Source organism: Oryza sativa, chromosome 6 (assembly GCF_034140825.1).
Source record: "Oryza sativa Japonica Group chromosome 6, ASM3414082v1".
NCBI classification, from domain to species: domain Eukaryota; kingdom Viridiplantae; phylum Streptophyta; class Magnoliopsida; order Poales; family Poaceae; genus Oryza; species Oryza sativa.
In genome coordinates this window covers 13,161,269-13,186,050 of record NC_089040.1, presented here as the reverse complement: position 1 = coordinate 13,186,050, position 24,782 = coordinate 13,161,269, and the positions used below count along the sequence as shown (strand labels likewise).

General features: G+C 45.3%; 1 protein-coding gene and 1 long non-coding RNA gene across 7 annotated transcripts; one reads left to right on the top strand and one right to left on the bottom strand.

Annotated features, from left to right (window-relative positions):
• Positions 1-553: 553 nt before the first annotated feature.
• LOC9266816 (uncharacterized) lies at positions 554-10,489 on the top strand. 6 transcript variants are annotated; one of them, XM_066311638.1, is made up of 14 exons: positions 554-665; positions 794-885; positions 993-1,117; positions 7,281-7,391; positions 7,500-7,650; positions 7,792-8,065; positions 8,153-8,255; positions 8,385-8,521; positions 8,602-8,680; positions 8,987-9,141; positions 9,227-9,769; positions 9,875-9,960; positions 10,037-10,112; positions 10,208-10,489. In XM_066311638.1, the coding sequence occupies exons 2-10, from the start codon at positions 829-831 to the stop codon at positions 9,015-9,017; spliced, it is 1,068 nt and encodes a 355-aa protein (XP_066167735.1). In that variant the 5' UTR covers positions 554-665; positions 794-828; the 3' UTR covers positions 9,018-9,141; positions 9,227-9,769; positions 9,875-9,960; positions 10,037-10,112; positions 10,208-10,489. The 6 variants fall into 6 exon arrangements, with proteins under 6 accessions (XP_066167735.1, XP_066167737.1, XP_066167736.1 ...); XM_066311640.1 differs by having other exon boundaries at positions 8,788-9,141; XM_066311639.1 differs by having other exon boundaries at positions 554-700.
• A 484-nt stretch (positions 10,490-10,973) lies between these two features.
• Positions 10,974-11,570, bottom strand: LOC136356951 (uncharacterized). Its single transcript, XR_010742041.1, has 3 exons — positions 11,383-11,570; positions 11,207-11,287; positions 10,974-11,113 (listed from the first exon to the last, which is right to left on the bottom strand). It is a non-coding gene; the product is annotated as an uncharacterized lncRNA (long non-coding RNA).
• Between the last annotated feature and the right edge of the window lie 13,212 nt (positions 11,571-24,782).

The window sequence follows — 24,782 nt, the reverse complement described above, 5'->3', positions numbered from 1 at the left end:
GTGCGGCTCGTCAGCTCAGCGCGCTCGTGTGCTTGGTCCATGTGTTTTGGCTCTCTGCCGTGTGGGCCGTGCGGCTGGTTCCCGTTTCTTACCTACTGTGAGCTGTGTCCATGGTTTGTTGCTGCTGCGGTGGCACCAGTGCTGCCGTTTTTTGTTCTTTGTCTGGTGGGATCGTTCCTCCATGTGTTCCTCTCTGATGCGTGGGTCCTTTGCCTTTTGTTGCTCCTGCTTTCCTGTGCGCTGTGTCTACCGGTGTTTGTGTTGCGCGTCCGTGCTCTGGGTGGTTGGAGGAGCAGGCGTGGGTGTGGTTGGCAGCTGCTCAGTTTGTCCGGTGCGTTTTGATTGGGTCGTCTGCCCTCGGTTGACTCGGCTGTTGCGCCTTCGTTTTGCACCGAGGCTGTGCTAGCCTGTGTGCACTTTCGGTGGGCCTATTGCCTATGGGCCCCACAGCCTTTGCTTCCTTGTTGGTGGGTGCATTGTTGTTCACATTCCGGATCCCTGCATCCCTTCTACACTCTTTTTCCCCTTCCTTCCAGCGATAGTGCTTCTTCCTGCTCTTCGTTTCTAGGGCTTACACCGTCGTTTTCGCTCCCTTTTGGCTGCCTGTGCTGCCGCGTTCAATTCGCCGCTGCTTGGTCTCGTTTGGTTCCATCCGCTATGGCAGGGTAAGGCGCTGGCTTGCAGCGGGTTCCTCTCCGCGGTCGCTCCGCTTTTCTGCGGCTGTGTCGGCTTTCTGTTTTTGTTATCCCTTATTGGCTGATTGTTCGGTGGTGTCTGTTGTGTTCATTCGTAGGGGCCGGGATTTGCACGGCGTGGATCGCTGCTTCCATGGTTCTTGAACCTGTTCATCAGCACAGCAAAGGTCTTCCGCGGCGGCAGCTCGCGGTAGGTTTTCCCTCTCGTGCTTTGGGTCCGCATGGCAGGCCCCTATGTATCCCCTGCCTATGTTTTGTGCTTCATATGTCCTGATTACATTGCTTTGTTTGTTTCAGTGCGGACCCCCCTATCTTTCCTTCGCTTTCTGGATCGACTCGTTCGTGTCTTCTCTGTCTCGTCCTCCTCTCGTACTTGCTTCGTCCTTGTTGTCCCACGGCGTTCGCGGGCCTCTTCGTCCGAGGTTATTTCTCGCTTCCTTCCTTTCCATCTCTGTCTGTGTTAGCGGATCCGTGCATTGTTCGCCATGTTTTTAGTGGTTGTTGTGCTTTTGTGCTTCTGCTGTGTGCGTTAGATCAAGCGTATCTGTTTGCAGTCTTCGTGTTTAATGCCGTGCGCTCACGCGTTCGGTTCCCCGGCTCGTGTTTATGTGTCACTCATATGGTGGGCTGCTGTGGAGCTAACGGTCGGCGCGTTTCGCTTTGTAGCCGTTGCGTACGGTGGTCAGTGCGCGTCTGCTTTCCAGCTTCCTCTCCTGCTGTTCCCCCCCCAGCTGCCTATAAAGATTTTAGCTTCCCTTTCTCTTCTCTTCACGGCTTTCCCCATAGCGTCTGCTTCCTCTTTCTTCATCTCGTTCTTTCTTGTTTTAAACTACTATATTATATACAGTGCCTATATTATATATATATACTGCTTACCCCTTCTCTCCATTCTGTAACTTCTGCAGGCGCTATGTTTACTGTGAACACGTCGCACATCCTGCTTTTGAATGTAGCCACGGAACGCTGCATGCTTCCACCGCCCTATTATCTATGGGAGTTTGACTCCGGCGATAGGTTGTTGGCTGGAATTGAGCTTGTCTTCCCAGCATATGCAGCCCCAGCTTAGTTAGACACCGTTTTTTTCTGGTCTGTAGCCTGTGACCCTCTCCAGAGCGTGCACGAGCCTGCAGCCATGGAGGCTGTCAGGTACCTACAGCGGTGATATGGTTTTCTTGTGCGCGACTATAATTTCCAATCTATGTTAGCATATAGAACGATAGCAAAGTGTGCTGTTGAGACTGCGTTGTTGGCTTGTGGGTGTATCACGCGATATAGATCGTGCTGCTCACACACGCCTCCACGTTGTGATGATATCATTCAGTCGTGTGCTTCGCTGTGGTTTAATCTTTATATTGAGGATGGTGATCACTCTGCTCATGTGTAGAGCACCCCTGATGTATGCCACTCGGAGATGTTGTGTTTTCTGTATGCTACTCTTTGTTTTATATGCTGTTATTTATTGAGGTGTTGTACCTGTCGTGAGCTATGTCTTCCTGCCCTCTTTTCTTCGAGTGCATTCTGCTTCGTTCTCCTCTATCCTTTTCACCACGGTAGCGTGCCTGCTGCTGCTTCTGTTGTCATGCAATCACACGGTTTCTTCGTTGCTCCCTGTTTGCTCCAATTGTTTGGTTATGCTCTGCAGATGTCGCAACAGAGTATAGATAGGGTCCGAAGGGTACGTGCAAGCCGTGAAAGGCGAGCCACCAATGTCTTGCTGCGGCCCTTTGCAATGGACATACAGAGCACGGTGGGAACATCGTCTGAACCTTTGCGGGTAGATCGGAGTAAGAGGCCGCGTTCCCTTATGGATTTTTCAGCTGGCTTATCCAAGCTGCATAGACAGCACCGTTGTTTACTGCGGTCAAAGCTGCCTCCTTTGCCGCCACCACACGCTCCTTCTGGTATGGTAGAAAGTTATTTTCATAGACATGTTATCCTTCTGTTATACCCACGCCGATTAAGACATGGTTATGATCTGCCTGTATTGCAGCTTCTGCTAGCAGGCCAAGCACTGCCTCATCAGCAACAGATAGGGAATACATCCAGTCGCTCAAGGGTTCGTATCCTGCGATAGGAAAAACAACCTATGCTTTGTTTAATGAAAAAAACATGTCTGTCTCACAATGGTAAAATGTGTGTCTTACAGCGTCCTACCCAGGCCGGTCATACTATGGTCCTCCAACGCATGAGTGTCCATATTGTGGTGCTGTCTTTTGGTTCCAGGAGAGGGTTAAGTCACTCTCTGCTGTCTCAAAGAGGAAAATTGTCTATAATCTATGTTGCAAGAGCGGCAAAATACAAGTGCCTCGTTTTGAGCAGCCCCCAGAGCCTCTTGCGGCTCTGATAAAATCTGATGGTGATGCTCGATCGAAGAGATTTTTAAGACAGATTGGATCATACAATTCATCCTTTGCTTTTACTTCGATGGGCGCAACCATCGACAGATCAATTAACACTGGGAATGCACCTTATGTTTTCAAAATCAACGGTGTTGTGCACCACAAGATTGGCACTCTTTTGCCATCGCATGGTGCGACATCAAAATTTGCACAGCTTTACATCTATGATCTTGCTAACGAGGTCCAAAATCGGTTAAACATTTTCGAGAATGAACGCGATAGCAACGATAGGCCTGACCCTAAAATAATCGCAGCCTTATCGGCCATGCTTGACACGCACAACAAACTTGTTCAGAATTTTAGGTATGCCAGGTCACGACTTGCTGAACATGGCGATGAGAAGATAACTTTGTGTTTGCTAGGCTGCAATGCTAAGGATGATGTTCAGTATAATCTTCCAACAAGCGGTGAAATAGCTGCCATAATAGTTGGTGACTTTGATGCGAAGGAGTGCAAGTTTGATGTGCTTGTTCATGATAGAGATCATGGGATGCGTCATGTCTCATCGCTACATCCATCGTATTTAGCTTTGCAATACCCTTTGCTTTTTCCGTATGGCGAACGTGGCTTTCATCTAGGCATTAAATACGCTGATTATGATGGGGTTGGTAGGAAATACATTACGATGCAAGAGTTCCATAGATATCTGATTCATTACAGGCTAAATGAATCTAATCCTTTCACGTGCTATGGCCGGCTTAGTGACCAGGCCATTGTTGATGTTTTCTCAAGCATTGAAGCTAATAGGATATAGTTTATAATCGATCATCAAACCGAATTGCGTGCTGAGTCCGTTGAAGGGATTGTAGATGCGATTGATAGAGGGGTTACGAGCGGAGATTCAGTTGGTAAACACCAGGTACTCCCAGCTAGCTTTACTGGAGGCAGGAGGTATATGGTTATGAATTACCAAGACGCAATGGCAATCTGCCGTCTGTATGGCTCGATTGACCTGTTCGTGACATTTACGTGCAATTCTAAATGGCAAGAGATTGCTGAAACTATCCGCTTCGAGCCTGGTCAGCAACCATCTGACAGACCAGATGTGATTGTTCGAGTCTTTAACATGAAGGTGAACGATTTCATCACTGATATTAGAGAGGGGAGAACGTTTGGTAAAGTGCTTGCAGGTACTAGCTCCCCTTTCCTGTACGTTGTTTTCCCTGCCGCCAATTTTTCTGCTCATGCTCTTTTCCTTACCTCTTATTAGTTCTCTACACCGTCGAGTTCCAAAAGCGTGGTCTCCCGCATATACATTGCTTAGTTTGGCTTGCTGTGCCCACCGCAGATATTTCAGCATCTGTCATAGATAGCTTCATCTGTGCTGAGATACCCGACTTCGACACTGATCGCCTAGGGTATGAGCTGGTCAGTGAGTTTATGATGCATGGTTCTTGTGGCGAGGCAAACAAAGCATGCCCTTGCATGAAAAATGATAGGTGTTCGAAACACTACCCTAAAGATTTCTAGGCTGAGACTGTTATTGATGAGTCTGGATTCACGATATATAGAAGGCGAAATGATGGTCGATATATAACTAAAAATGGCATCCGTTTGGACAATAGGTCGGTTGTACCCTACAATCTCAACTTGCTCAAAACATATGAGGCACATATCAACGTTGAGTGGTGTAACAAATCGAATATGATTAAATATTTATTCAAGTACATTACAAAGGGACATGACCGTGCAAAGATATACTTTGAGACTACTTCCAAAATAGGGAACATATCACCAAACCATGACCTAGCTCCTCCTGATGAAATATTAGAATATATGGATGCTAGATTTCTTTCTACCTGCGAAGCACTTCATCGCATATTTGAATTTGACATACATTATAGAATCCCACCAGTTGAGCGTCTAACAGTGCACTTACCTGGCAAAAACTATGTTAGGTATGAGAAGGGTTCTGACTTGAGAGCGGTGCTTAACAGCCCCGGTGCAAAGCGATCGATGCTAACTGAGTGGTTCGAAGCTAATAGAAAATATACTAAAGCACGCTCATTGACATACTGTGATTTTCCAAAAGAGTGGTCATGGGAACCATAATCTAGAACATGGCGAGAACGTATACCAGCTGCGAAAATAGGCAGGATCTATTACGTGTGGTGAGTTTTATTATCTCAGGATGTTATTGATGATAGTTAAAGGAGCACAGAGCTACGCTGACATGCGCACCCATAATGGCATTGTTTACAGCACTTTTAGAGAGGCATGCGAAGCGAGAGGGCTGCTTGAAGGAGACAATGAATGGTATCTTCTTTTTGATGAGGCTATAGAATCTGCATCATCGAAACAGCTTATGCAGTTGTTTGTCACTGTTATCCTCTATTGTTCTGTTGGTGATGTTCGATCCTTGTTTGATAAGTATTGGCTTCACATGGCAGACGACATCCACCATAGGTTAAAGAAAGCGTTAGACAATCCGCGGTGCATCATCCCACACGAACACTTGCTTAGCATCCTTCTCCATGAGCTTACAGCTATCTTTGCGAATAGCGGTGGAAATATAAGAGATTTTAATCTCCCAGTCCCAACATCTGCCTCACATATGCCTGCTGGTAATAGATTAATTGATGAGGAGTATGCACCCGATCCACTCATGATGTCTATGCACACAGATTCTTTGATTTCACAGCTTAATGCTGACCAGAAAAAAACCTTTGACACTATAGTCTCCTCAGTTTCATCGAAGCAACCTGGTTTTTTCTTTGTGAGCAGGCATGGGGAAACTGGGAAACATTCCTGTGGAATGCTATGATTGGAAAGCTTAGATCACAGAATAACATTGTTCTTGCTGTCGCTTCATCAGGAGTAGCGTCTCTGCTGCTACCTAGAGGAAGGACAGCTCACTCCCGATTTAAGATACCAATCGATATTGATGAAACCAGCCTTTGCAATATAAGACGAGGCACTATGCTTGCTGATCTTCTTATTGAAACTGCGCTGATTATATGGGATGAGGCCCCAATGACGCATAGGCGCTGTTTCGAAGCGCTCGATCGAACGCTGCGTGACATCCTTTCTGAAACTAACCCTGCAAATTCGATTATATCTTTTGGGGGTAAACCTGTTGTTTTAGGTGGTGACTTCCGACAAATATTGCCTGTTGTTCCAAAAGGCTCACGTCTAGCTGTTATGAACGCATCGGTTACAAACTCAGATCTATGGAAACATGTCACAGTGCTAACTCTAAATATTAACATGAGATTGCTAAGGCCAGCGTTGGCACAGAACGAGAGGGACGAATTACATGAATTTAGTCAGTGGGTGTTGGCTGTTGGTGATGGCACACTGCCCATGATCGCAAAAGAAGGCGAGGTGGAACCTTCATGGATTACAATCCCTGACGATCTTCTCGTTGTAACAGACGGTGACAAGATTGCTGCTATTGTCGATGAGGTGTATCCCAGCTTCATTACATTGTATAAAGACCCTGCGTATCTAGCTTCTCGTGCAATTGTTTTGCCCTACGAATACGATAGTTGATGAAATAAACGATTATGTTGTTGCGTTGCTTCCAGGAGCTCCAAGAATATACTTAAGCTGTGATACAATATCAAAATGCTCAGAGCAAATCCCAGATTTTGACCTATTATACCCCCCCTGAATTTCTTAACTCTATTAATGTTACTAACTTCCCTACTCATAACCTTGTGTTGAAAGAGGGTGTTGTGGTTATGCTGCTACGAAACTTGAATCAATCAGTGGGTCTTTGCAATGGGACAAGGTTGTTGCTGGTTTAGGCGAAAGGATTTTGAAGTGGATCATACTCACAGGATCAAACATAGGCGAAACCGCTTATATACCAAGAATCACACTGAGCACATCGAAAGTAAAATGGCCTTTCACGCTTCAGAGAAGGCAATTTCCAGTCCGCGTATGTTATGCCATGACTATCAATAAAAGCCAAGGGCAAACACTTGACCAAGTTGGCGTATACCTTACAAAGCCTGTTTTCATGCACGGCCAGCTCTATGTTGCCTTTTCAAGAGCAACAAGCCGATCAGGTTTAAGAGTGCTTATCCAGAATGATGATGGCTCATGTGGAAACCAAACAAGAAACGTAGTTTACACTGAGATACTATCCGCTGCGCTACAGGCGGTGATGTCCTCGTTGCTCTTTCACACATGTTCTTTCTCTCTTAACAGCATGACAGCCAGCATTATTTTTCCTTTACAGGCTGCGCCGCCTGGCGCTTAGCGCGGCTTTCATGAACAAGACATGGCCGCTCTTGTACATAAATTTTGCCATAAATATGTTCCATCTGTATGTTTGTACTATATACTCCTGGTGCGTCATGTGCTTGCTAAACCTGTCTGCTATTTTTGTTGTTGTTCCCCTTGTTGCAACGACCCTTGCATGTTTACATGTGCCTCATACTTTTCATGTTTGCTGCAGGCTCACTATAGCGTATATCCTTATTTCTCAGCTTCTGTATGGAGACATCAGCAAGCAGATCAAGACACGGCTCTCTAGGCTATGGGATTTCCACGATATCAATGATGAAGAAAAAATATATCACACTGAACTTGTCTTGCTGGATGAAACGGTAATCATTGACCGCACAACCATTCTCCCTCTTCCTCGTCTCCCACACACACATTCTCCCTCTTCCTCGTCTCCCACACACACTCCATTCATTCTCCAGTGCATACTTTAAATAGCACTGACATGCCGCTGTATATTGTAGGGCGCCAGTATACATGTGCAAATCTATCCATCCCTAAGAAATAAGTTCAAGGATCTCTTACAGCAAGGGAAGGTCTACTACATCGACTCTTTCTCTGTCAGATATGCCAATAGAACATATAGGCCTGTTGCGAATCCTTTGATGATTTCATTTACTAAATGGACTACCTTGGAAGAATGCATTGAGATCCCTGACAATTTCCCTAGCATCACGTTTTCGCTGACACCGTTCCAAGATGTTCCATCTCTTGTGGAAAAGAATCATTTCTATGTTGGTGCGTCTCCTTTCGATCACATTTGTCATCTATGTTTGTTTCCAGTTGCGGCCCTATATTTATCAAACTAATTTTCAATGTGGGCAGATGTTATGGGTATCATAACTGAGGTTGGTGCAACAGCCACCATCCGCCCTAAATCAAGCAACACCGACAACCTGAAAAGAACCATGCAAATTTCAGATGCAAGGTAAGTAATAGCACCTATTTTTCTTCTTTCATTATGCACTATGTTTGGCTCACGACACGTGCACTAACCACCCTAACAAGCTACTAATATCCAACACCAAATAAACCATGCACAATTTACAAAAAACAGCGGCTGCACACTGCCTGTCACACTCTGGGGGAAAACAACAACTGCCTTTGAAGTACAGGCGATATTCAATGTTGGACAGATTGAGCCTCAAGTTGTTGTCTTTGTTGGAACACTTGTACGAAACTACAAAGGGATAGGTATACATGTACCAGCCTATCAAATTATTCCTGCACACATTGTATGAGCTTCTATCTAACACTGGTCTAATCCAATGCAGGCCTGACTTTGACTGGAAGCTCACCGTGCAAATGGTATGTCAACCTTGATATGCCCGAAGTTGCTGCCCTGAAACAGAGGTAATGCAATCCACACCGCTGCTTTTCCTCATGCCTCTAAAAGCATGCATTAGTGCTCCTATCATACACCACAACACATTGTTTTTAAGTATGCTTCTTCCGTGTAGCTTTACAGCAAAGTTTTAGCCCATCAAGTGGGTTGACGATGGTGGCGCAGCTTTCGGGCAAGATATTCCACAGAAAAAACTATACTGCAGATCCTTAGTCTCAATCCACACAAGCATAAGGCTTGTTCCGCTATATTTGCCTGCTGATCTCTTTTTCTTTGCCATCTGACATTAGCGATCAAACCGCATGTGGTTGCAGCGGGACCGTTTTGTCGTCAATATCACCATAACCAGCATAGCACAGCACACTTCGTGGTGTTACAACTCCTGCAAACTTTGCTCAAGAACCTCTAGGCCATTTGATTTCACCTACAGATACACCCATTGTTCCTACATAGGCATCGCAGTACCAAGGTAAAAAAAATAACCTCTATGTTCTTCGCACCTCCTATGTTGTCAGTTACACACCACATTATACCAGTTTTGCTTCTCCATGTAGGTACAAGGTTGTTCTAACCGCTGCTGACAGCACTGGCGAGGCTACATTTATTCTCTTTGGAAAAACAGCGCAGCGTATCATACGCAAACCAGCTGAGACACTCATTGAGCAAAATCCACCTGACAGGGAATATATCCAGATGAAATTACAGCTCTTATCAACCAGACCTTTGTTTGGAATGTTAGCTTCACAGAGGATACCCTCATGAAAAACCAGGAAACATTACAGGTCAATAGCATCATTTCATCTAGCGGTACAGCACAACCCCTATTGTCTTCCTCATCAGATACAGCAGTGCAGCCATTGGCTATTATGCCATCGGCCTCAGTGAGTTGTCTTCAGTCAGCACCAGCAGCAAGTGAAACCAGCATTGAGTCAAGGATGGACACAGCTACAGGAAAAAGCACATCTGCAGAGCAGGCTCCGATGACGCCAACAACATACCCCATAAAGCCCCCATCGGATTAGACACCAACTAGTGCATACAGCGCGCAATCAACAAGCAAAAAGAGCTATGTTCTACCCATATCTACACCCATTCAGGTTTCATGTGACCCCAATGTTTTTCTCACTTCATTACTGCTCGTGCCCTACATAGTTTCCCTTATTAGAACGTATGTCGGCTAACATTTCTGTTCTTTGTGTCAGGCAAAACCTGTGCCAGATGTTACAGGGGTAGCTGCACAGCCTCCACCATCTGTCAACCTGTCCACCAAAAAAATCACCGAAAAAAGGTTTGTTCTCCTACCTTTCCTACCTTACGCTAATCTTTCTGCTCGAACCACCATAACCATCGTCTCTGCCAAATAGGGCCATGCCTACAGCCTCGGCCCCACCTGCTAAGAAATTGTTCAAGGATGATAGCCCCAGCAAGGGCGACAACAAGGTAATTACTTGGGTAGTCATCTCGCTTCCCCACAGATAAGTATACATGCTTCGCTCAATGCAGCTGACATACCCTTTCCTCTGTTCTTTTTGCAGTGAATCAAAGAAAAAGTATGCTGCTACTTTTGTTTCCCCCTACAATATCGTTTGCACCAGCGGATGTACTCCTCTGCTAGCCAGGCCTTTTGTTCAAGACCTCTTCCTTATCAATTTGCATAAGTAGTCTTTGTTTCCTGCAGTCGTTTTTCTGTTCGTCTATATCTATCTTTGGACCTTGAAAATCCACTGTTACTCCAGAACATGGCACTCTTGTGTAATATGCAATGTTCCCCTACCACTCACACCTATGCTATATGATGTGTTTACATGTTGGGATCATCAGCAGGTCATCTTGCGCCACATGTTGCGCTTAATTTCTCTCTCGGATTGGTATGATAGCCGTAGAGCCATCTTCCTTAGCTCTGTTTCTGCAGCCTATGACAACTGCCGCATCCATTATGCAGCAGCGCACGCTACGCTCGTCGTCTCCGCCATTCTCAGCGCTGCTGCAATAGCTGCTACATTGTCCCCCATTTCACGCTATAGCTATGTTGGTTCTCCCAGCGTCAACAGAGAGGTTACCACCAGCCATAACAACAATCTAGCTCATCAACGCTCTCAGCCAAAGATAACTAGCTGGCAATACCCACATAATATTCAGATGTGTTTTCTAGCTGTCTAGCGCATCCATGCACATAATACAACCCAGTCCAAGAACCTACTACATGGTTCCTACAGCGTACAGGTCACCATTCAACGCAGAGCTAACACACTAGGAGCATACACCATACGATATAATCCCTACAGTTTACTAACACATTCATCCCTGCTCATTTCATACGTTTACACCTTCTTGCCACCAGCATGCTTCCCCTCTTCAACGACCGCTGTATTTCAGGCTCCAATCAGAATCAACGCTCATGCCTAAAGAGCTTCCTGCTGAGCTGCTGCTTTCATCACCATCTTATACATGCATAGACAATAGATGGTATGGCGGTCAGAATTTTTCTGTGTTCATGTATTGATCGACTAACCAAAGAAAATAACCAATACTACCTGCGATACGTTGAAGCCTAGCTTGCATTTCAAATGCTTCCCTTACCACATCTGGATCCTCATACATCTCAGGATCTGGTTCTGCAGCATTCATCCATAAGTTTTAGAAACACAAGAAAACACAAATGAGCCTCACCTAGCCACACACTAGCTTTCCGGCATAACATTGATCTTACCTTCAGCACCAATATCACCCTCTGCCTCTGTGTACAAGCGAGCCTCCAGGTTTACCAGAAACGATTTCATGCAAACTACATCGACTGTTTCATACTTTAGTTTCAGATATATAGACCTTGGGATTGATTCAACGCTTTTTGCAAAACCACAAACATAATGTTCATTTTTCGCCGCGTCAAACCTATAGGCCTGTGGATCGCAGAAAGATGACACCAAAGTCTCCATCTTTGATGGATGGTTTGCATGTTCAGAAACATTCTTCACTTTGATTTCAACTTTTGTCGTCCATTTTTCGGTGCTCACACCGTACGCATCTCTCCACACCCTGTCTGCTGCCACAACCGGCCCACTTTCCATCCTGTTAATGCCATCGTTTCATGCCAACACAGCATCAGAAAAAGAAATATTAACAGACAACCAACATTCACCAACTAACCTAGAGAACCACCTTTCCCCTTCCTATCTCAGCTCCAATGCCCACCCCCCGCGCATACTAAGCATGAAACATACAGCTAAAATATCCAATGCATCAATGCAAAACCAAAACGCAACACAGATCTCACTACAGAGCCATAATAGTCTACGCCTACATTCGTGCCACACTTTTACCCCACCAACCAACATACACCCAGATCCAAATATGTTCCTAGATATCTGCTCACATTTTCTTCGCACCAAAGCAATCTATACCACACTGCACATACATATGAAACAAAAATGCACTACCCTAACAAAACAGGCGATTTTAACCAAACAAACCTTCAGATTCACAAGCGATCCAGGAAACCCTGCCCTCCTCCACTGTTCCCACCCACTAGCACAACCTCTTTCTTTCCTTCCTTCTTCCAACCTGCGCTTCCCCACTTCTAGATCACACCGCTACACAAGAGCGCCTTTCCCCTCTTATAACCTAGGTCAACGCTGCCGTCCTCCTGTCGAACACCCTCTGCCCAAATACCCCCCCTCCTATCTCCCAAAATATCCTCTGACATTACATAGCTAAAAAAAAAGTCCCATATATCTCCGTTCCTGCTACATGCTATGGCCCACAAAGCCCATGCCTATCTTCTTTCTTATTTTCTACACACTTTTCCTCCCAGCTTTCCACGGGTGCTGCGCGCGAAGTGCGCTTCCTCCTCTAGTATTAATTAATTGCAAGTAGTCATAGAAGTCCCCACATTAATCCTAAAAATTAAAAAAATAGAAATTCTCATGCTAATATTTCAAATCTCTAGTTGAAATCTTCCACATTGAATTTGTCTATTTAGTAAATTAAGAACTAATAAGAGTGAAGTGAATAAGAGTGAAGTGCACCAGCGGTCCCTAAACTTGTGCGGGTGTGTCATCTAGGTCCCTAAACTCTCAAAATGCATTTTTGGGTCCCCGAACTTGTCTTACGTATCATATAGGTCCCTAAACGCAGGCATGGCTGTAGATTGCCACGCTCCTGCACCTTGCCACGTGAATAGGGCAATGCACTGCATGCATCTATCCACACGTGCTACCGAGCGGAGGCCAGCGAGTAGCTGCGGCGGTCTGGCCGCCGTGTCACGTGAAGGGGTTTGTCGTGTCGCGCCTGGGCGGGGAGGCGACATAGCCGCGCGCGGCCAGCGGAGTCGCACGTGGCGGCGGCGGCGGCGGCGGCGAGCCGCGCGAGGTCGCAACGTCGACAGCATAGGAGTTGGGCGTGGCCGCGGAGGTGACGGAGCCGTGGCTCAACGCCGAGACGGACAACCACGATGGCCGGAGCCCCTCGGCGTTGGCAGAGTCGCGCGTGGCCGCGGAGGCGACGGAGCCGCTTGCCGACGCGGAGGTGACGCCGTGGCCCGCGCGGAGGTGGTCCCTCCACGGCGCTTGCGGCGAGCCGGAGCTCAAGCTAAGGCGAAACGGCGTTGGCCATCGCGAGAGGCGAGAGTGGAGGTCGTGGAGCGGCATGCGGGTTACTCGGCTGAAGCCAGCGGAGTGCTAGGCGGAGCTAGCCGCCATACGCGTAGCATGCGCCCATGCATGCTACATATGCACACAGCATGGGAATCCAATGCATGCCGCCCGTGCATGCAACCATAACTATGTGGGCTAATTGAACAGAAGCCGCGACGTCGCTTGCGGCGCGGAGGGTGCCGAGGAAGCGGCCTCGGGCGAGGCGAGTGCGGCATCGCTTGCGGCGCGGAGGCGGAGGCGGCAGAGCTCGACGCGGAGAGCCGGCTGAGGCTGCCCGGCCGGGCCGAGGCGGGTGCGGCTTCGCCCGCGGCGAGGAGGCCAGTGTGGCGGAGCCGGCGGAGCCTACGCATGTAGGCCGCCACGCGCATGCCGGTGAGCGGAGGCGGTGGAGTTCGACGCGGAGGTAGAGAGGAGAAAATATGGTTTTTAATTTTATTTTTATACATATGACTGACATGTGGGGTCCTCACCGACACGTAGGCGTCACTGTGGCATGCCACGTCATCGGATGGACCTATATGACACACAAGACAAGTTCGGGGACCCAAAAATGCATTTTGAGAGTTCAGGGACCTAGATGACACACCCGCACAAGTTTAGGGACCGTTGGTGCACTTCACTCAACTAATAAATACAACATAGTTATACTCAGTTCGACTCCTCAATTATAGGTTTTCTAATGGTCAGTGTCAAGAATAAGGTATACCTCCTATACATGAATTCATGGAACACGCTAATACCATATACCGATTGTATACAAGAAGGTATTCTTTACTTAAGAAAATACAGTAAATAAATAAAGAAATCATCTTCCCGGAATAGAAGGTGTTAGATTCCTATTTAGGAAAGATAAGGTCTCCTTGGGGTTGTACCTTGTTTTATATCTTTAAGTTCTACTTGGAAAGGAAGATAATATATGTTATAAATACGGCCCCCTAGTTCAGGTAGGGGTATCGAGTTACAAGCCGTAGCCAGAATCGCAAGGAGAAGCAATCTGGAGGGAGCTAGAGCCATATTCGTCGAATAAATCTTGTCAGGCCATTCTCGACAACTTCTAGTCGGTGGGTTAGTTCAATCTTCTTGTTTTCTATTGTACTCCTTTTGCTATTTCCATCCATTATTAGTATAAAAAATGATTTTTCATGGCGTCGCCCTATAATTTTTGCTGGCGGTCATATGCAAAAAAAACGCCACTAAAAATGTAACGAAGGGTGAGGGGTTACGGACCGCTAGCGAAAATCAGTTTTCGCTGGCGGCCACGCTAAGAGGCCCGCCAAAAAAAAGCTCTATTTTCGCTGGCGGTGGTTCTAAGAGGTCCGCCATAAAAAATCGGGTTTTCATTGGCATCCGATTTTCCCTGGCGGTAACAACACCGTCAGCGAAATAAAATTTGATGCTATAAAAGCACCGCCCCCGCACCAGCGAAAACCCTGTTCTCTCCGCTTCGTCCTTATCCTATCTCCTCCTCCTCCCTCCACTCCCTTTCTCCCTCCAAACCCTCTCTCCCTCCAAATCCACAGGCGCGGGCGACAGAGCAGTGCGCTCGCGAAGGCGGCAACGAGCTCGGGCATGGGCGGGGAGGGCGGATCCGCCGCCGCCAGACCACGGGGAGGCCGGCACTGAGCTTGACACTGTCGACTGTGCTACCCGGCTCCCTCCTCTCCGACCGTGCTGCTAGATGTGAATTTTTTTTTGTGCATGTTATTCTAGATGATGCACATGTTTCGATCTGTGTAAATGATGTTTGGTCTGTGGACATATTTTATTTTCAAATTTCCTCTTCACACCTGTGGGCATATTCATTTTTGCTTTTCAAATTTCCTCTTCGCTAACGGCTAGGGCAGCTGCATGGGTTTGATTTTCGCTGGCGGTCGATTTAACACAGCCGCCAGCGAAAATGAATTATCCCAAGATCTTGATCTTCGTTGGCCTTTGCTTTGTAGTGGCTCCAAATTCCGCCAGCGAAAACCTAAAACGGCCGCCACGAAAGATGGTTTTCTTAGTAGTGAATCTATATAAACTGGATTAGGGTTATTACTCATCTTGAGAGTCCGAACTAGTATAAATCTTTGTCTCTTGACTGCTTGATATAGTCTCGCGTATACCTGGTTCCAACGTTACACATACTCTACAAATACTATGGTCGGAGTATCCACCCTTGACACTAATGATATAACAATTCAAATTTTTAGAATTAATAAAATAAAAGTTGTACTTGATATGAAGTCTTAATAATAATTTTTGATGATTCAATCATTTGAAAATTCAAAATTAATAAATATCAAGTTGTACTTGGCAAATTAGCTATAGGTTTTGTTATGATTTGTTACGAAATTAGAGATTAATAAAAACTAGTAGTTTCTTTCCTCAGGTTTTTTATGATTTAATAAGAACAAAACTCGAAATTAACTAAAGTAATAATTAATTTATAAACATTTACTTATACTTAGTCTAGAGCCTCAGTTAGCCTTTTTGGCGATTTCATCATTTTCAAATTCAAAATCAATAAATACCGAGGTGTGCTAAGTTTGGTAGTATCTAAATATAAGGGAGAATAGCTATTTTAGTCCCTAAAGTTTCTCTGTAAGATTAGTTTAGTTCCTAACATTTTAAATGGTCCAAAGAAATCCTTAACATTTATCATAAGGCCTAGAATAGTCCTTAGGTCCACCAAAATCGATCATATGGATATGCCATGTCATCATTCATGCAAAATCTATGATAAATTGTCTAATTTACCCTTACATATATCATTAAAAAAATAAATATAAGGGTGAATTAGACATAACCATAGGAAAAAAATACTTTTTTCACCCTTTTGAGGTATATTTTTTCTCTTACATATACCATATATTTTTTTAACTTTTTCCTTTTGTTTTTTATTTTCCTATGCGTAAGGGTAAATTGGACAAATCATATAGATTTTGCGTAGGAAGGTGACATGGCATGCCCATGTGATGATTTTGGTTGGACCAAGGACTATATTAGCCCACATGACAAATTTAAAGGACTTGTTTGGACAATATGAAAGATTAAGGACTAAAATAACCCAGGAGCGAAACTTTAGGGACCATATTAGCTATTCTCCCTAAATATAATATTCTTTTTCATGTTTTTATACTTATAATATCCGTATTAATATATATATCCCAGTTATATTAATTGTTTAAAATATATAGCACATTCAGATGCATGGGTTGATGGCTAGAAAATGCAACAAATTACATAGATTGTCTAATGTGAAAATACAGTTCATGATACACGACTTGAATATTAAGCCGGCAGGAGAGGTCAGAGGATAGCGCCAACAGCGAGACCCACATTTCGGCGAATCGCATGCATGTAGCTGGCTAGATAGGCCCCACCCGTCAGCAGAAATATGGAGGAATGTTAATTCTTCTTCCGTGCAGGACATAGCTACCCAGCCATGGTGCGGTATCTCTTTCGGCCAAATCAACCAAAAGCTTTTATAAATTTTTTTCGCCGACTTGGAAACAAAAGGTTTTGCCTTTGCAAAGGTAGGAGCTAGCCAGATCACAACCGATCGAGTCAGTGGACGGCTAGCTCTCGCTGCTCCTCTGCTGGGTCAAGCTGCTGGGCTTTTTTCACCGGATAACGCCCATGACATGACGCTGCTGATGCAGCAGGGGCAAAAGTTGTAAAGCTAGGCTAATAAGCTAAGCTAAGCTGAGACATTGCTTTGCGTCGCAGTATCCAAAGGGGATCTATCTACTGCTACGTACGTATCTCTCCCATTGTCTTCTCTCTCTTTTTATTTCACATGATCGCACGTATGATTGCTAGCTGCAAAGCCAACTTGGATTGGAATAATAATCATTCAGGTAATAATCAGGGGTTTCCTTTCTATCGGTTTAGTTCCGTGGTTGATTTGCCACGCTAAAGTCGATAACAACTGGCTCGTTACTGCAAACTACATACTCTGGATGATCTTCATTACGGAACGTCGGATGGCGACTGGCCCCGATGGATCATGGGCGGAGAGCTGCTGCAGCTAGCACGTAGTACAATGGATGATCGAGTGTTGAGGAAAAACAAAGAAAGAGAGAGAGCTGGCGATGTTGGGATATGTATATAGATGTCTATGTCGTCAGTATCGTTGATGGCCATGACGCCATGTGCTGTTACGATAGCAGCGAGAGAGAGAGAGAGAGAGAGAGAGAGAGAGAGAGAGAGAGAGGGGACGGCGAGCCAGTTTTGGTCGAAGGCCAGCAGAGCAGCTCTGCTGCTGGGACAGCCTGACTTTGCTCCGTCCGCTGTGACCTGACTACCTAAGGGATATGCTCTTTTTTTAGCATTAAACTTGAGATATGGTGATCCACAAAGAAAAATCTCCACCCTCCAGTATCTTGTACGATTAACGGATTAACTAGGCACTTGGGCAGTTGGGCTTCTCTTGACTTTTCTTTCCAAACAAACAGACAGAAAGCAGAAACAAGTGACCAAGGCATGAACAGGACCCAGAATTCAGATATGGTCAATTCTGAAAGGAATAAGTCCATTTTACGTCCCTGAATTTGTGCTCCCGATTGAGTCAGCCACAAAACCAGGTATAATACTTTCTTCATATTCGAAAACCGGTAAAAACCGACTCCTTCAATGGTTTGGAAAGTGGTTTTGGAAATCGGTTTTCACATGTAGATCCTATATGTCAGTGAGATATGATAAAACATATGCGCTTGGTCCCATATGCCGATTTATTTTCTCCTTCCCTACCTCTCCCTCTCTCTCTCTCTCATGTTCTTCTCCGCTGCGGTGCGGAGGACGTGCTGGCGCAGGCGTGCGGCGCGCGAGTGAGGCCATGCCAAGTCCCTTCAGCGTCGACGGAGGCTTTCCCGCTCACCGTGAAGTCCTCCAAATCCTACGGTAGCGAGACGTCCATGTCGCCCTCCCTCCGGCGCTGCTCTCCCTCTGCCTCCGGCGTCATCGGCAAGCACGTCCAGCGATAACGACCGTATCTCCTCCTCGGCGCCCTCGCCACCATGGGTGGACATCACCGGCGAGAACAGGGAACGCCATCGTCGCGTGGTGTGAGTGCGCCGCGAGGCTGCCAAGCACACGCATCGCCGTGGCGGTATTGTCCCCAGACGGCCTCCTCAAGCTCCATAGCTGCCGGTTTTGTTGTGATTAACTTTAAATTGTACGGGAACAAAGCTGCAAGTGATATGCACACGGTGACGTCATTCAGGAGCGAAATACTCACTCCCTCCGTAATTTAATGTATAACGCAATTGACTTTTTTAAGAACGTTTTACCATTTGTATTATTCAATTTTTTTTATAAATATAAAAATATTTATATCATGCTTAAAGAACATTCGATGATAAATCAAGTCACAATAAAATAAAATAAACATAATTACATTTTTTAATAAAACGAATAGTCAAACGTCTATAAAAGTCAACAGCGTCATACATTAAAATATGGAGTACTGTGTAGCTAGCCAGATTCGTTTCACTGTTAATATATACTTCCTCCATCCTTAAATATTTGATGCCGTTGACTTTTTTAAACATGTTTAACCGTTTGGCTTATTAAAAACTTTTATCAATATTATTTAAAAACTTGAGTAGTAGTTGTATATTTAACAATGAATCAAATGATAGAAAAATAATTAATAATTACTTCATAAGATGAACTGTTAAAATGTTTAAAAAAATTAACGGCGTCAAATATTTAGGGACGGAGGGAGTATATATATATAGTTTGATGGAGGTACTTGATGTATGTCTCGGAGGAGGGAAATCACTCTGCGCGGCATGATTTCGTGTTGCCGCGGTGGTGACCGGCCAGGAGGTGGACGGTGACCATGGCGGTCTTATCCGGACAACCTCCTCGATCTCCATAGCTGCCTCTTCGGTGATGCCTCACCCATGCTGGGCTGCTGGCTTGTCTAGCTCGTCCGATACTTGCTCTCCGCCGCGTCAGCTTCTCCGTCCTGATCTGGGTTGGAGTATCTCCAAAAGTCTCTCTAAATCTAACTCTCTAAATATCTATTTGATCAACTCATAATCTAATTTAGCCAGACAAACTCTTATTTACTACAACAGTTTCTCCATTCATCATCTCTATTACGAGCCTATGACAGTGGAACCCACGTGTCAGTCTCTACAACCCTTTCTTCTTCCTCATCTCTCCTCCCTTTTCCCCCTTTTCTACAACCCTCTACTCAGCTCACAGCAGGTGGTCTCCTCCGCTCATAGCATGGTCCCCTCCGCCGCCGCCGCCCCATCGCCATCCACCGCCGCCGCTCGCCATCCGCCACCGCCGCCGCCGCCGCCGCTCGGGCCGAGCTCACGTGGACGCCGGGCGGCGAACACGACGGCAGGAGCGAGACGGCGGCGTCCTCTACTACATGCCACACCGGCCGAATCCGTTTGGGCATGGCGATGACAACGCTAGCGACGACGACCTCGGAGACGACGGGACGGCGACCTCGGCTGGCGACGGCGTCGACGACGGCTGGCGACGGCACGGACGACAGCGGCGTCTGGCAACGATAACCTCGGAGACGACGGTTGGCGACGGCGCCGACGACAGCTGGCAACGGCACAACGACGACCTCGCGGATCTGGCGATGGCGCGACGACGGCGGCGTCCGGCAACAGCGGATCTGGCGACGGCGCCGACGACCTCGACATCACCAACGATAGCATCTCGATGACGACGGTTGGCGGAGAGAGAAAGGGGGAGAGGGATGCTGTCGGCGTGGGCCCACGATTGGCTAGGCTATTTTGGCTGGCCAAATTTGGCTAGTGCGAGAAGGATTTTGGCTAGCCGGATGGCTTGGCCAGCCTGATAGCCAGTCTTTTGGAGGGTGAATTGAGCCAAAATTGCCAAAATTTAACTTAGAGAGAAAAATAAGGAGGCTGTTGGAGATGCTCTTAGCCCCTCTCGATCGTTGCCACCACCAAAAAAACCCAACAAGGCCTTGCAACGGCGACCGTTGTGTTGACGTCAGCAAGCAACAGCTACCGGCCAGTCGCCGCCAGCTCGTCTATCTCGGGCGGTTTCCAGGCCGGCCCGGTCCTGATATTTCGGTGGCCTGGTAAGAAACTAAAAATATGGGCCCTCGATATCACGCCTAAATAATAATCTCTATATATATGTCTGCTTGTTATTGTATTGTACACAAAAATTATATGAAAAACTTTCTAGTCCCTCCATCCCATAATATAAAACATGATCAAACTTGGCACAGTCTTCAAAACTAATTAATTATATAATTTCTCATATATTATAAGGTTTATTATAACAAAATTATAACCACCTTAAAGTAAATTTAAATGTCAATCCAATAATATTAATTTTATAACAAATAAAATTTAATTTATATTATAATAATTGTTGATCAAATATTTTTAAAGTTAAATCTTGAAATGTGTGCACGTCTTATATCATGGGACAGAGGGAGTAATATTATCTCAAGAATTTGTCCATTGTCCCCTTGAGCGATTTCTATCAAATTATCCACCCTTTTCTTTCTTTTCTTTCCTTTGTTTCTACCCGCTACATATTTTCTCGATGATAACATATCGAGGATGAACTAATAATTGAAAAGAAACTATTGCTAGTGCTTCGACTTATCAATTACAAAGCTGTAAAACTATATATAAATCTATAAATATAAATCTTACCAATTACTCCCTCCATCCCTAGATATTTGACGCCATTGACTTTTTTAAACATGTTTGACCGTTCGTCTTATTTAAAAACTTTTGTGAAATATGTAAAACTATATGTATATGTATACATATATTTAACAATAAATCAAATGGTAGGAAAATAATTAATAATTACTTAAATTTTTTAATAAGATGACATGTTAAACATGTTTTAAAAAGTCAACTGTATCAAATATTTAGGAGGGGGGAGTAATTGATTACGGGAGTGCACAACAAATGAGTCGGCAACATGCGCAAAGGAGCAGCTTTGGTCCAAGGCTCCAAGATCGATCAACCTAAACAGGAGATATAGAAGCCTAACAAAGAAGGGGGTCTTGGAATTAGAGACATTCAAAGTGTGAATAAGAGCCTGATCCTCAACTCAGCATGAAGACTCATTTCCAATCCTCAAAAACAGATTGCTCTCATCTTAAAGGTAAGTGTTGGGTTTAGTCCCACATCGGTAATTAATGATGGGGAAGCACAGCTTAAAAGGTTGGGGCGGTCCTCACCCATCAGACTAGTCTTTTGGGTTATGCAGTGTAATATCCTCAAATTTTAAACCAAAATTTGACTGCATCATGCTGGCTTTTGACTAGATTAGTGTGATTTAAAAATTTATTTGATTTTTAATTGGTTCAAGTGTTACTTCTTTAGAACCCTATTAATTTACCCTAATTATTCCCTTTATTCCAAACCTTAGTGAATTTGAGCAAATTCTCTCAAATTTCAAACTTTAGATTATTCCCTTAGTTTACCCTATTATTAGTGAGGATTTCCTATACTCCAAACCCTAGTGAAACCATTTCAAATTCATAGATTAAACTCATCTTTTGCTAGGGAAATATTCAAAAATTTCTGAAAACAATGTTCATTGTCCTCAACGTGTTCGACGAAATGCACAGCCCAGCTAGAGCAGCCCAACATCCCTTCAATCTTTCACAAAGTTTAGGTTTGGTCCTTGGGGACCACAACCCACTCAAAGCTATGGTTTTCTTTGCCTCTTCCTCCCCTTTGCGCACGCCGTCCGGGCGTCCGACATAGCCGCGCGCCGAACCGCCGCGCGTCGGCTTTGGGGCCTCTTGCGCGTGCCTAGCTGCTTTGGCACGCCATCGGCCATTTGATGCCCTCAGACCGCCACCGCCGCATCAATCGCGACGAAGACGAAGCCGAGATGACCTCCGCCGCAAGAATTGCCGCTCGACGCCGTGCACGCTCGTCCAAAGCCGCCGCCGAGTCTGATTTTGCTTCTACCCGAGGTGAATCGCGCCAATTCTCACCGCATGGTTGGATTGAATATATACGGTGGTTTCCCCTCTCACAATTCAAACCAATCACCACCGAGCCGATCGTTTTAACCCTCGCCGCCGCCGCGCATCGCGCTCGGATTGGCGCTAACACGTCACCAGCCGATTCTACCCACGGTCAAGCCAATCCTTCGCTACTAAGTATTCGAACGTGGCCTCCCGCCACTCAATTTGATCTTGCCCGCCCTCTCACAGCCCTCTACCACCTTTGCCACATCCGATTCCCGAGCTCATCCATGGCGATGATGGCGTCCGAGCTCATCCATTCTCCCTGGCCCTATAAATAGGACCCCAATTCCTTCCTTGTCCATCATCGATCATCAACAACCATAGCCCCACAACCCTGAAGCTCTGCTTCACCAATCCATTTCATCAACCACTCTCGCCCGTCGGTCGAACACCTTGTGCGCGATCGACTTCACGCCCCTCCATCCATCCTCCATCCTAAATAACCCTTAGAACACCTTATATCAACCATGTTCTAGCATACTAGGCCCTAACCGAAGCCTTGTGTCGAGTTTTACCTCGTCGCACCGAGCCGAGCATCGTTGCCCCTGCTCTGCTATGTTCTTCACGGCCGCGAAGTTTTTCCGGCCGTAATCCGCTGTTTCAACCGATCTCGGTGAGTTCTTCCGTTTTAACCATCTACATACTCCCTAGAGTCCATTTTTGCATTCGGTTTGCATTGCCATGCCACCCTCTGGGCTGCCGACGTGAGCACGACCGCCGCTAATGGAGGCGCTCGTCGGCCAGTATTCTCCGTGTCTTGCCAAAGGTCGGCAAGCTACCTAAACCCTTCTAGGTACTCCGTAGATGCTCTAGGACCTCTCCCCGAGCCATGTCTAACTCTCACCACCCTGATCACCTTTACGGCCTAACCATGTCACTGCCGCCCTAGCCGCTAACCCACCCACACACCAAATTAGCTCCTCCGCCGCCGCTCGCCGTCGCCAGAGAACCCTAGTTCCCTCCCCTCCTCGGCCGCAACCCCTTTCCCCCTCCAGCACCGCCGCAAACACTAACCCTAGCGCCGCCAGCCGCAAATGGGGAATGGCTGGAGGTTGAAGAAGAGAAGAGAGAGAGAGACTTACAGGTGGGACCCACACACAGTGCTATTTCACATTTAATTGATTTTCAAACTTTAGAAGCTCATATCTTTTAAAATATAGATCCAATTCCAGTGAAACTTGGACCAAAATTCTCCTTAAACCATTCTCTATCTTTTGAGATCCCTTTTGCTATTTTTCTATTTTATTTTATTTTCCCTATTTTTCTTATTTTTGGATTTTATTTGAATTCCTTTTGAATTTGAATTTTATATGTCTAACCCTAGGTCTTGAGGATTCTTCTGACACACTAGATAATATCAGTCAATCTCAGGACATCAAGCAAGGCAAGTTACTATACACCTTTTGATCATTTAAGCCTATATTTTATAAACTATTTATTTATAGCCTTTCTATTCAATAGTCTATCTTATTATGCATAATTCAACCATAGAAACCAGATAATTTAGTATTGCTTACTTTGCTTACAATCTGGTTAAAATATCTTATACTTAGATTGGGACAGTACGTTAGAATTGGATGATTTCCGGGTGGCTAGTACTGTCTCGATCGATATAGTTATCACTAGGTACTTATGTCGAACGAACGGGTACGACCGTAGTTTCTAGAATGGGGACAAACCTAGTTATTATGTTATTTAGCAATGTGGTACCTTTGTATAGTGGTTCTTATTTTTAAGTCCTCGAGCAGGAGGCAACTATAGCCGTGAAGGGCAAATTTAACCATTACCATGTACAGTTAAATGGTTTGTGATACTCGAGTATAAACTATAATGGTAATTCTAAACCCTGATCGAGATGACGTGGTGTCATACGATCAGTTCCCCTTAAATACCTCGGGAATGCCAGAACTCCTCTTGCTGCTGTTAACATTACGTTCAGAGCATATGAGGATATAAGTTCATGGAACAGGTACCACAATTGTTAATAACCTAATACTTGGCCATGACTAAAGCCGATAATTATTAGCAAGTCATGGACTGCGGGTAAAGCGTACATCTGTTGTAGTAGAATATTTATGAAACAATTCGAATAGTCGTACTCATGGAATTGAGTACCAGGACTCATATGGTACCCTGGTTAGAAACCTAAAGTTTATAACTTTATAAATTCTTGCTTCAATACTTCTAAATTGTTTATTATTGCTTTTTGCAAAGGACTCTACTGTATGCCAATGCATAACATATTTCCATAGTAGCTTGTTGGGTATGGTGATGCTCTTATAACCCCTTTTTTTGATTTGAGTCAAGAGGAGGACCCCTATGATTATTACTACGATGACCCCGATAACTTAGAAAATCCCTAGAGGTTATATCTCCTTAGTCAGAATGTATAGAAACTTCCGCTGTGTAATAGTCCTACTTATGTTTAATTAGGTGAGTACCTATTATTGTAGAACCCCT